Raw genomic sequence first — 12,229 nt, 5'->3', positions numbered from 1 at the left:
CCAGATCAAGGTCCCCAGATGAAGCCATGGGAGCAGGTGGTGGATGGTGCTATGAGCACTTGGTTTACATCCCAGGCAGACAATCTCTGAAGAGCATTGACAATGGCTAGAGTCATGCGTCTTGTAAAGACATTGCCCAAAAGGAGGAAATGACAAACTACTTCTGCAAAAAAAATTGCCTCAAACAATCATGGTCGAGGACCGTGATTACCTATGTCATATGACTCGGCATGTAATGACGACTGCGAGCCGAAGAGCAATGGCTGAGCAGAAAATGCAGTGTCAAATCAATGTCCAAAGTCCAACATAAATTATCAGAGTACAAATATGTCACCATACATTATCCTGAGATTCATTTTCTTGTGGGCATTCACAGCAAATGGAACAAAACACAATTGAATCAATTAAAAATTGCACACAACAGCAAAAAACATTAAACTGTGCAAATACAAAAAGAAAAATAAACAAATAAATAAGCAATAAATACAGTATTGAGAACATGAGCTGTAAAGTCCTTAAAAGTGAGTCCACAGGTTGTGATACAGTTTCACAATTGAGATGAGTGAAGTTATCCCCTTTGGTTCAAGAGTCTGATGGTTGAGGGGTAATAACTGTTCCTGAATGGGTCCTCAGGTGTCTGTACATCCTTCCCGATGGAAGCAGTAAGAGAGCATGCCATGGATGGTGGGGATTCCTTGATGATGGATACTACATTCCTGTGCTCCATGTTGATGTACTCAGTGGTTGTAATGTGCTTGGTTTTGAATGAATTTGAGATAAAACAGAATAAGAGAAAGGCAGCTAGGAGAAGGTTGTGGTAGGGATTGGGGTAACAAAGTCAGGTTTAGAATTGTTTTAAAAGAAAATAGAAGCAGGAGTAATGATGGGAGTAAAAGAAGGCAAATGTAAACACCAAAATCCAGAGCAACACACACAAAATGCTGAAGAAACTCAGCAATCCAGGCAGCATCCATGAAAATGTTTCAGGTCAATACCCTTCTTCAGGACAGAGAAGGGGGAAAAGATATCAGAATAAAAGGTGGGGGTGGAAGGGAAAGAGGAAGCTAGAAGGTAATAGGTGAAGCCAGATGGGTGAAAAAAAGGTCAAAGGCTGGAGAAGAAAGAATCAGAGAGGAGAGTGAACAGGAAAGGAAGAGGGGAACACAACTTAGACCAGTGATATTAAATCTGATTCTGATAGGCAAACTTGATTAACTGTGCTAAGAGGCAGGACAAAGATGAAAAAACAATGAGATAGAAAAGGAAATGACTCAAGTTAACAATTTAGATATAGCACAAGAGGCTATATCTAAAGTCTAGCCAAAATTCAGCTTGCTCAACAACGTCAAAGATGTGAAAGATGACTTTGTCGACCGGTACAGTCACTGACGACTGGTACAATGGCTGCAATTTGTGACTAAGACAAAGGTTATTTCTGGAGAAAGAGGGTGGTGGAGGGGGCTGTTCAAATTGAGCTGCAGAAAATGTGTGTTCTGCTTTAGGATATGAAAACTTATTTTAAAAAAATTGAGAGGGCAACTAATAAAAATAGCAGTGACAAAAGATTTGTAAATGAAGAATGTACCAAGTCCAGAGAAAGAATCATTATTTAAATTAACTCCAAAGGCAAGAAGTACAATGGCCCACTGTCAGATGGGGAAAATGTTCAGTTGAAATAACAGATTCAGGTCAGAACATTCTAGAGGGACAATGGCAGAAATTTTCTTGGAAAACAAAGGAATATGAACAGTTAGATGGGATAAGTAGTCCAATGAATGAACCAGTTGATCCCTTTGCATCGGATTCCCTTGCACACTGTCTCTCTAGTCCTTTCTAGCACTATTTATATTTTGTAACTTATAGTAATTTTAATGTAAATCCCTACAGATGCACCGTGGAGAGCATTCTGATGGTTGCATCAACATCTGGTATGGAGGGGCCACTGCACAGAATCGAAATAAGCTGCAAAAAGTTGTAAACTCAAGTCAGCTCCATCATGGGCACTTGCCTCTCCAGCAGCGAGGACACCTTATAAAAGGAGAAGCCTCGAAAAGGAGGCATCCATCATTAAGAACTCCCATCACCCATATCATGCCCTCTTCTCAATGCTACTATCAGGGAGGTGGCACAGGAGCCTGAAGACACACACTCAATGTTTTAGGAACAGCTTCTTCCCCTCTATCATCCGATTTCTGAATGGACATTGAACCCATGAACACTTCCTCACTACTTTTTACCCCCTGTTTTTGTACTTATTTAACTTAGTCATTCTTACTGTAATTTAGTTATGTATTACAAAGCAACAAATTACATGACATATACTAGTAATACTAAATCTGATTCAGATGTCTTGCACTGTACTGTTGCCACAAAACAAATTTCACAACATACGTCTCTGATAATAAACCCAATACTGAGATCCAATACTGGATTCAGAACATTCCAGAGTGTAAATTATATAAAATACCAGTAAACATTCTCAGGGAAACTAAGAAATATTAATACAATAAACTATTTTTAAACTGACAAATAGCCTCTAGAGCAATAGGGGAAAAAAACAAAAAAACACTAACAAAAATATAATTAGTCCACAAGGAGGATCTCAGCCCGAACTGTTGACTATTTGTTCATTTCCATAGATGCTGCATGACCTGCTGAGTTCCTCCAGTATTTTGCGTGTGTTGCTTTGGATTTCCAATATCTGCAGACCTTTTCGTGTTAATAACAAAATGCAATCTAAACTATTTAAGTGATTCCGCGTGGTTAAGCTTACTTTTTTTCCTACAGGGACTATCCAAATTCAAATTATTTACTGTCATTATGCCCGAGGGAGCAATAAATTCCCCTGGTTACCTGCAGGCTTATTAGAAAGTTGCTTAAAGGTAAACACAAGGAGCTGGATTAATTAAGCGTTTGCAAGCACCCACATTAAAGAAAAAAGGCACACTGCATAAAACACAATTAGGGGACTCAGTGAATGAGATCCCACCCCCCGAGCAAAAAAGGAGGGTGAACTGCAAGCATACAGAAGTGAAAACAACCCCCCAATAAACAGAGGACAACCCGCAAAGGCCTCGCCCCAGGGGAATGGCGCTGGGCCCCCGCACACAGTCACTTGGGGAGAAAGCTGGGTTACAGTAAGTAAATATTTTTAAGCAGACATTTACAGACACACACGGCATCAATGCAAAGGGAGGGGGAACAGAGCTCACCCGTAGGGCAGAGAGGTCGATATCGTCCAGGCTGCGGGCCGGCGGCTCGCTCGCCATCTTCTCTCAGCCGCAAAAATCTCAGCGTCGCTTCAGGTGGAGGGGGGTGATCCCGGTGATAGCAGGCTTGAATTTAATTTTAAAAACTTTAAACCGGGAATTGTCGTCTCGATTTACCGACCCGCGGAAGTGGGGGACGCGATACACCTATTCGTCAGGGAGGCGAAGACACCACTCCGTTCTCTCCTCCGCCTCCATCACCCGGCGTCTGCCCGACATGAATGGGTTGGATTGACTCTGCCCCGCCTCCTCCCCCTCAGTAACCAGGGGCAACGCGACCAGCGTGCGCGCGACCCCCACCCCGGGCGGAGTTCACGACGTGCGCGCTCGCGCTCCGGCTCCGGCCCCGGCCCCGCCCCTCCCTTCCCCTTCCTTCTCCTCCCACCTCCCCGCCTCCACCGCTGCTGCCGACTGCGCATGTGCGCACCGCCTCCTCCGCGCGCTCACCAACCGAGCGTGCGCTCTGCCGCAAAGCCCGGACGCCGATGCGTGCGATCACGTTCTCCCCGCGCGCACGCGCGCTCTCTTGTTTCCCTCCGCTCGTCCTTTCTGCAAATTGCGGCGGCGCATGCGTTTGTTTGCAGGTGCTGGGCCTGCCACTGGTGGAGTCGTGGTCGCAGCTGAGGACCCCTGTCGGTGAGTAAGGGGAAGTGCCGCACCGTGTTCTGGGTGAACTCCACTGAATAGGTCAATCAATCCCATTAACCGCAGATTTAAATCCTTCACCGAATTAAATGGCTTTGGAATGAGTTCTTTTGAAGTGAATTAATTGTTGTTAACTAAAGTTAAACAGTGTAACACACACACAAAATGCTGGAGTAACTCAGCAAGCCAGGCAACATCTATGGAAAAAAAGCACAGTCGACAGTTTGGACCGAAACCAGGACCAATCTTGGTATCATCTGCAAACTTTTAACCTACCCACCTACATTCTCATCCAGGTCACTTCCTTTGGAAATGAGCCATGGGTTGATTTGGAATGGAACTGGCAATCAGTCCTTAGTAGATGTGAGCTGCTGTCACTTGTTGCGAAGTTGCTTGTGGCCGTGCTGGCATGATGGTTGGTTCGGTCGGGGTAAATCAAACCCTTCCAAGAGGAGGTGAAGGAAATGTTTGATGATCTGCCCTGTGAACTTGTGTCTTTCGGAGCACGTGGTCGCAACTGGTTGATTTGATGTCCTTCTACGATAACTTCATAGAGCACTTTCCTCATCCGTTTTCCAATCTGACCTGGTACCCAAGGGTCTTGCCCATTTCGATTTTGTCTGGCCCACACTGCAGCTCTGGGCTTAAGGCCTTCACCTGTTAACCAAGGTGTGGCTGCCTGTGTGCTGTCTTGGATATTGGACACCATGGCATTACACACAACACCGTGCGCAGTTTACTTCACAGAAGCACTTCCACTAGAGAATGCTAACCAGCTTGAACTTTACACATTTGCGATTGATGACACCGGTATATATGATGAAGTCATCAGCATTGTGTTTAATGTATTTTAGGCATTGGTAGGGAACACTGAAGAGAGATGACTACTCTTCAAAAATGCTCGTTAGCTATCAGAGTTTCGTCAAAAACTTAAAACTCAACTTTCCACTCCAGAGCACAATTATTTACTGTAAATAGTTTACATTCATTGCAACAACAGTCACTTAGTAAAGTTAGCCAGAGATTGGTTATCAGCTGACCAATAGGTGTTGGTTGTTTCAGCTTTTCCTCTCACAGACACTGCTGGAGACCCCTGCAGATTGCTCGTTGCTCTCTGTAAACTAGAGGCTGCCAACCCATCGATCGTGATCGACTAGTCAATTTTTGAGACTTTCCCAGTAGATCCCGAAAAAAAAAGAAAAATAAATACACAAATACCGTTGAGAGATTGTTTCCGGGTTGCGGGGTTTTAGTTCCATTCTTTCTGCCCAGTGCGCGTGCGTGCAGCTCCCCCGCCACGCACTGCACAGTGTACTTCAGTGGTCCCCAACCACCGGGCCGCGAGGAAATGATACGAATCAGCTGCACTTTTCCTCATTCCCTGTCACACCCACTGTTAAACTTGAATTCACGCGAGGTCATCAGTCGCCTAAACGCAGTGACACCCTCGCACCAGGGATCACTGGTTGGCCTCGCACGGCTGGTGAGAAGTGCTGTTGATACTGGCCTGGAGCGTGGACAGATGGGTGCTGCCTCTAAACCTGTTTTGCATACCAAATGGTCGTGGAGAACCCGGTGCTAAAATATATTCGCAGGCAACCTAATTCGAGCTCAGGGTTCCGTAAGTAGCAGAGCAGCTACCTCACTGCGATCCACTGAAAGTCATCCCTCGATGTCGGCCGAAAGATCCTACAAGGGGGGCAGATGTGCATCCTGTCGCACTCCTCGCTCGGTTGGTTGGTCGCTTTCTCTGGACTGCGACCACCGCGGCCCCGGCACGGGAACAGCCGCACCTGGCCAAGGCATCTGGCGGTGGACAGGCGGGAGGTTGTCTAATGAGACAATGAAGCACTCAAAACTGCTTTGGTACCTTGAGTCCAAGCATCCAGCACTTAAAGACAAACCCATTGAGTTTTTTCGGTGAAAAAAAGTGAGCAAGCAGGACAGAAGCTAAGTGCTGAGAGCTACGAAAACAAAAATGCGGAATACACTGTACATAAGGTACCTACTTCGAGTATCGCTGTATTCCGGCCGTGATTAACACTGCCCCCCCCGTCAATATTGTCAATATTAATCTGGTCCGCGGTGCAAAAAAAAGGGTGGTGACCCCTGGTGTTTGTACATTATTTCTACTTCCGGGTTGCAGGGTTTTACTTCTGGTCTTTCCTGCCCCGGTGCGCATGCATGTAACTAATCGATTTGGGGTCGATCTTGCCTTTCACTAAGGCCAAGGTAGGGGATCTTGGGCTTAAAAAGGTTGGTGACCTTTACTGTAAACCTTTCTTTTCCATACTTACAGTACTTACTTAAGCCCACCACCCCTACTGATGCACAGGCTGTTGATATCAGCTCACCAGAGTCCTCTGTCCTGGACCAGTGTTTCAAGTTATCCCATTAAAGCCCATCTCCTTCCTCTCTAGGTGTTTGGAGCTTCTGTTGGCATTTCTGTAGCTTTGGTTTTTTACAGTATGGGGTTGCTAGCCCCACACCCACCTCTCCTTCTTTCATAGCCGGGCTTGGGACCCTTTAAATCTTTCTCCCTCTCAACTTAAACCTGTTCTTACCATTTATATTTCTATAGATCTGTGCTCCTATAGATGTGCAGTGGAGAATGTATTGCCTGGCTGCATCACATTTTGGAAATACTAATGCTTTGAACGGAAAATCCTACAAAAAGTAGTAGATTCAGCCCAGTACATTTGGAGTAAAGCCCTCCCAACCATCGAGTACATTTACATGAAATGCTGTCGTAGGAAAGTAGTGTCCATTGTCGGAGATCCCCACCACCAAAGCCATGCTCTTTTCTCACTGCTACCATCAGGGGAAAGGTACAAGAGCCCCAGGACCCACATCACCAGGTTCAGGAACAGTTACCACCCCCAACCATCAGGGTCTTGAACCAAAGGGGATAACTTCACACATCTTCACTTGCCCCATCATTGAAATGTTCTCACAACCTATGGACTCACTTCCAAGGACTCTTCATCTCGTGCTCTTGATATTTATTGCTTACTTATTTTTTTAATTTGCACAGTTTATTGTCTTTTGCACAGTGGTTGAACACCCTAGTTGGGCAGTCTATCATTGATTCTATTGAGTTTATTATTCTATTCTGGATTTATTGAGTACATTCACAGGAAAATGAATCTCAGGGTTGTGTATGGTGACATATATGTACTTTGATAATAAATTTACATTGAACTTTGAAGTTATAACCTGTATGGTTTTGGATGCAACTCACACAATCACGGGGAGAACGTACAAATTCCTTCCAGACAGTGGCGGGAATTGAACCTGGGCTGTTGGTGCTGTAACAGTATTACACTAACCATTACCATGTTGCCTCTGGTTAAATGTGGAGCTGGAGGGTTAATGTCCTGTGAGTTTCAGTGTCATCTCACCCACTTACCCAAGCTACTGCTGAACCTGAAGCAATGAAGACACAATTAAAATCCCCTCATTGAGATGGCCTTGATCAGTTTGCAGAGCTGTGGTGGTTGTCCATCGTGACCGACAATGACAGGAAAACTGTGCGGGAGAGTTTTTAAAGTGGAAAAGCTGTCGCACAGGGGCACATACTCTCTCCAGCTCAGAAGTCTGGGTCCAGTGGTACAAACAAGCTTCACAAACTGGGTCTTCCTTGGTTGCAGTGAACAACCATGATGTCTTCTGTGCCTTGTCTTGCCCTTGGCTCTCCACAGAGCGTTGCAGAACCACCTTCCGGCCATTGGATCTCATCCGCCCAGTCTGCCAGAGCTGACTTTACACGTTAGGACAGGCATGTCCCTGTCTTACCAGGGTATGAGGCCACTGGCTACCCTTGCCTGGTGTAGCCCACCTGTCGAAGCGGGGTACCGGGGTCTTGTCACTGTCACACGCAAACAGCTACTTGGAGCCACAGGTAAGAGCTGAGCGTCTGGTGGGGATTGCCCCAGAATGGACATGACAAGCCCCTTCACCAGAGGGTGCTGCCCCTCCCTGGACACCCCATACGCACCAATTATATTTACTCAACTAGTTCTATGCATGTACTCAACAACCCTGTATCAGCTCGTGACAATGCTTGGTTTAATTTCTTTATGAAGAGTCTGAATTTTAAAAGTTATTAAAGCCAAACCTTATCTACCTTGTTAATGAGTTTTAGAGAAAGGCATTGCTCAGCTGGCAGTTCCTGGAAAATAAGCTTATGGAACAAACTATTCTCATGTAATCCTTTGAAGCACATAACTGCAATCAGCTTAATCATTTAAAGGTCAAACTTGGCACCCTCTGTACATCCTCCTCTGTGGAATTCATGGGTTTCCTCCTACAGAACAAAGTCCAGGCAGGCTCATTGGTCATTGTAAACTGTCCTGTGAATAGTTAGGGGTAAATTGGGAGATTGCTGCATGGTGATTGGTCAGTATGACATTGTGCCATGGCTGGAGCTTAACATCAAGGAATATACCTTGTATCGAAAGGACAGGCAGTGGTGTGGCTCAGTTGGTAAGGGATGGAATTACATCTTTAAAAAGAGATGACTTAGGGTCAGAGAATATTGACTCTTTGTGGGTAGAGTTAAGAAACTGCAAGGGTAAAAAAACCATTATGGTAATCATATATAGGCTTCCAAATAGTAGCTAAGATGTACGATTGAGATCACAAAGGGAGCTGGATACGCCATGTAATAAGGTCAATGATACAATTGTAAAGGGAGCCTTCAATACGCAAGGGGATTGGGAACATCAGGTTAGTGTAGAATTGCAAGTGAGGGAATTTGTTGAATGTCTACGAGATGGCTTTTTAGAGCAGCTTGTGCTTGAGCCCACTTGGGTAAAGGCTATCTTAGATTGAGTCTTGAGTAATTACCCAGATCTTATTAGGGAGCTTAACGTAAAGAAATCCTTAAGAGGCAGTGATTGATCATAATTATGATTTAATTCATACTGCAATTTGAGAGGGAAAAGCATAACTCACATGTATCTGTATCACAATGAAATAAAGGAGATTACAGAGACATGAGAGAGGAGCTTGGCCAGGTAGATTGGAGGGGGATGTTGGTGGGGATGATAGCAGAGCAGAGATGGCTGACGTTTCTGGGAATAGTTCACAAGGCACAGGATAGATATGTCCCACAGAAGTTGTTCTCAAATGGCAGGGCTAGGTAACCGTGGCTGGCAAAGGAAGTTAAGCACTGCATAAAAGCCAAGGAAAGGGCATATAAGGTAACAAAAGGGAGTGGGAAGTTGGATGATTGAGAAACTTTTAAAATCAAACAAAAGGCAACTAAAAAAGCGATGAGAAGGGAAAAGATGAAATATGAGGGCAGACCAGCCAATAATATAAAGCAGTATACCAAAAGTTTTTTCAGTTATGTAAAGAGTAAAAGGGAGGTGAGAGATGATATTGGACCACTGGAAAATGATGCTGTTGAGGTGGTAATGGGGGACAAAGAAACGGCAGATAAATTTAATGTGCATTTTACATCTGTCTTCACTGTGCAAGACACTAGCAGTGTGCCAGAGGTCCGTGAGTGTCAGGGAGCAGGAGTGAGTGCCATTGCTATTACAAAGGAAAAAGTGCTAGGCAAATTCAAAGGTTAAGGTGGATAAGTTACCTGGACCAGATGGACTTGTTGCAAAGAACGGGTGAACCCAAACGCAGGACACTGGCACGGAGACAGAGTTAGGATGCAGACGAGGGTGTGAGCGTGGCTGGAACAGGAGGCTGAACGGAAAGGCAGGAGGCAGGCAAAACTTACCTTGACACGAGGTGTTGCTGGAGCTGAACGGCAAACAGGAGGCTGAACGGAAAGGCAGGAGGCAGGCAAAACTTACCTTGACACGGGGTGTTGCTGGAGCTGAACGGCAAACAGGAGGATGTACGGAAAGGCAGGAGGCAGGCAATACTTATCTTGACATGGAGAGAGAGAGTTACATGGGCAAACCTCGGTACTGAAATAAAACTTAGAATACACAATCCTAAGCCGCCAGGAACGTGAATTACCACACTGGCTGAAACAATGATCTGGCGATGAGTGGATAGCCAGGGTATTTATGCTGCAGGTTTATATGGGAATCAGGTGTACCGCAATCAAGGAGCCTGGGAGAACACGGGGAAAGGGGAATTAGAAGAATATGAGGAATTAACAGTCGGGACCGTGACAGGACTACATCCTAGAGTCCTGTGAGAGGTTGCTGAAGAGATAACTGATGCATTGGTCATGATGTTTCAAGAATTACTTGATTCTGGCATGGTCCAGGAGGATTGGAAGATTGTAAGTGTCACTCCACTCTTTAAGGGAGGAAGGCAAAAGAAAGGAAATTATAGGCCAGTTAGCCTAACCTCAGTGGCTGGTTAAGTGTTGAAGCCTATTATTAAGGTTGAGGTTTTGGGATACTTGGCAACTAATAATAAAATAAGTCAAAGTCAGCATGGTTTCTGTGAAGGGATCTTGCCAGACAAATCTGTTAGAGTTCTTCGAGGAAGTAACAAGCAGAATGGATAAAGGAGAGGTTCACGAGACTGATTCCGGGAATGAAGAGGTTAATTTGTATGGCACGTTTGGCAGCTTTGGGTTTGTACTGACTGAAATTTAGAAGAGTGCAGGGGATCTCATTTAAACCTACCGAATGTTGAAAGGACTAGATAAGGTGGTTGTGGAGAGGATGTTTCCTATGGTGGGGGTATCCAGAACTAGAGGGTACAGCCTCAAAATTGAGGGGCGATCTTTTAGAACAGAGGTAAGGAGGAGTTTTTTTAGCCAGAGAGTAGTAAATCTGTGGAATGCTCTGCCACAGATTGTGGTGGCCAAGTCCATGCACATATTTAAGGCAGAAGTTGATTGTTTCCTGATCAGTCAGGTTATCAAAGGATATGGCAAGGAGGCAGATGTATTTGATTGTGTGTGATCCGGGATCAGCCATACGAGGTGGAGCAGACTTGATGGGCTGAATGGCCTAATGCTGCTCCTATGTTTTATATCGATGCAGTTACAAAGAAGGCATGACAGTGGCTATATTTCATTAGGAGTCTAGAGATTTGGTTTGTCACCAAAGATACCTGCAAAATTCGATAGGTGTACCATGGACAACATTCTGACTGGCTGCATCACCATTTGGCATGGGGGATGAGGGCTAATGCACAAGATGCAAACAAGCTGCAGAGAGAACTCAGTAAACTCAGTCAGCTCCATCATAGGCACTAGACTCTGTGGCATATATGATATCTTCAAGGAGCAATGCCTCAAAGAGGTAGCATCCATCATGAAGGTCCCCCATCACCCAGAAAATGCCCTGCTCTCATTGCTACCATCAGGGAGGAGGTACAGGAGCCTGAAGGCACACACTCAACAATTCAGGAACAGCTTCTTCCCCTCTGCTATCAGATTTCTGAATGGACATTGAACCCATGAACACTACCCCACTACTTTTTTTGCACTACTTAATTAACTTAACTTTTTTATATATCTATCTTATAGAAATATATTTCTGCCACATAACAACAAATTTCACAACATGTGCTGGTGATATTAAACCTGATTCTGATTCCGATTCTGGGATACATGGAGAGCTTAAAAGGTCGGTTCAAGATTGGCTCTGAGGCAGGAACCAGAGGGTGGTAGTTGAAGGCTGTTTCTCAGAATGGAGGCTGGTGACTAGTGATTTACTGTAGAGGTCAGTGTTGGGATCCTGCTACCTATTATTTACATAAAAGAGTTGGAATCTGATGCAAAGATGAGAAAGTTTGTGGAGGACTCAAAGTTAAGCGTTTGTGTTGATTGTAGATTTATCCATTCATTATGTGCCATGTTAAGACGCAGGCGATCATGGTCTTTGACCATGATTGTTCTTGGCAAATTTTTCTACAAAAGTGATTTGCCATTGCCTTCTTCTGGGCAGTGTGTTTACAAGACAGGTGATCCCTACATTATCAATACTCTTCAGATATTGTCTGCCAGGCGTCAGTGGCCATGTAACCATGACCAGCTACTCACATGACCATTGACCACCTTCTCCCATGGCTTCACATGACCATGATTGGGGGCGGGGGCTAAGTAGGTGCGACACCTTACCCAAGGGTGACCAGTGGGGTAGTGGAGGGAAGGAGTGCCTTACACCTCCTTTGGTAGAGACTTAACTCCAGCCCCACCCCCAGCCTTATTGTAGATTACAAAGAGATATTGATAAGTTAGGGAAGTGGGCCAGCAAATGGATTTCAATACAGATAAGTGTGAGGTGATGACTTTTGGGAAGTCAAACCAGCACAGGACTTATACTGTGAATGGTACGACACTAGAGAGTGTAAAGGGACAAAGAGGCCAAGCAGAACATGTG

General features: G+C 45.0%; 1 protein-coding gene across 4 annotated transcripts in view; it reads right to left on the bottom strand.

Annotated features, from left to right (window-relative positions):
- The window catches only part of LOC140729228 (misshapen-like kinase 1), a 333,768-nt gene extending 330,258 nt beyond the window's left edge, over positions 1 to 3,510 (bottom strand). For all 4 annotated transcript variants that reach the window (XM_073048755.1, XM_073048756.1, XM_073048757.1 and 1 more), the window contains exon 1: positions 3,213 to 3,510. In XM_073048755.1, the coding sequence (XP_072904856.1) occupies positions 3,213 to 3,269 (57 nt within the window). In that variant the 5' untranslated portion in view covers positions 3,270 to 3,510. The remainder of the gene's footprint in view (positions 1 to 3,212) is intronic.
- Between the last annotated feature and the right edge of the window lie 8,719 nt (positions 3,511 to 12,229).

The sequence above is a fragment of the Hemitrygon akajei genome, chromosome 6, assembly GCF_048418815.1.
Source record: "Hemitrygon akajei chromosome 6, sHemAka1.3, whole genome shotgun sequence".
Classification (NCBI taxonomy): domain Eukaryota; kingdom Metazoa; phylum Chordata; class Chondrichthyes; order Myliobatiformes; family Dasyatidae; genus Hemitrygon; species Hemitrygon akajei.
The sequence above is the reverse complement of the archived record's forward strand: the minus strand, read 5'-3'. Positions and strand labels throughout refer to the sequence as shown.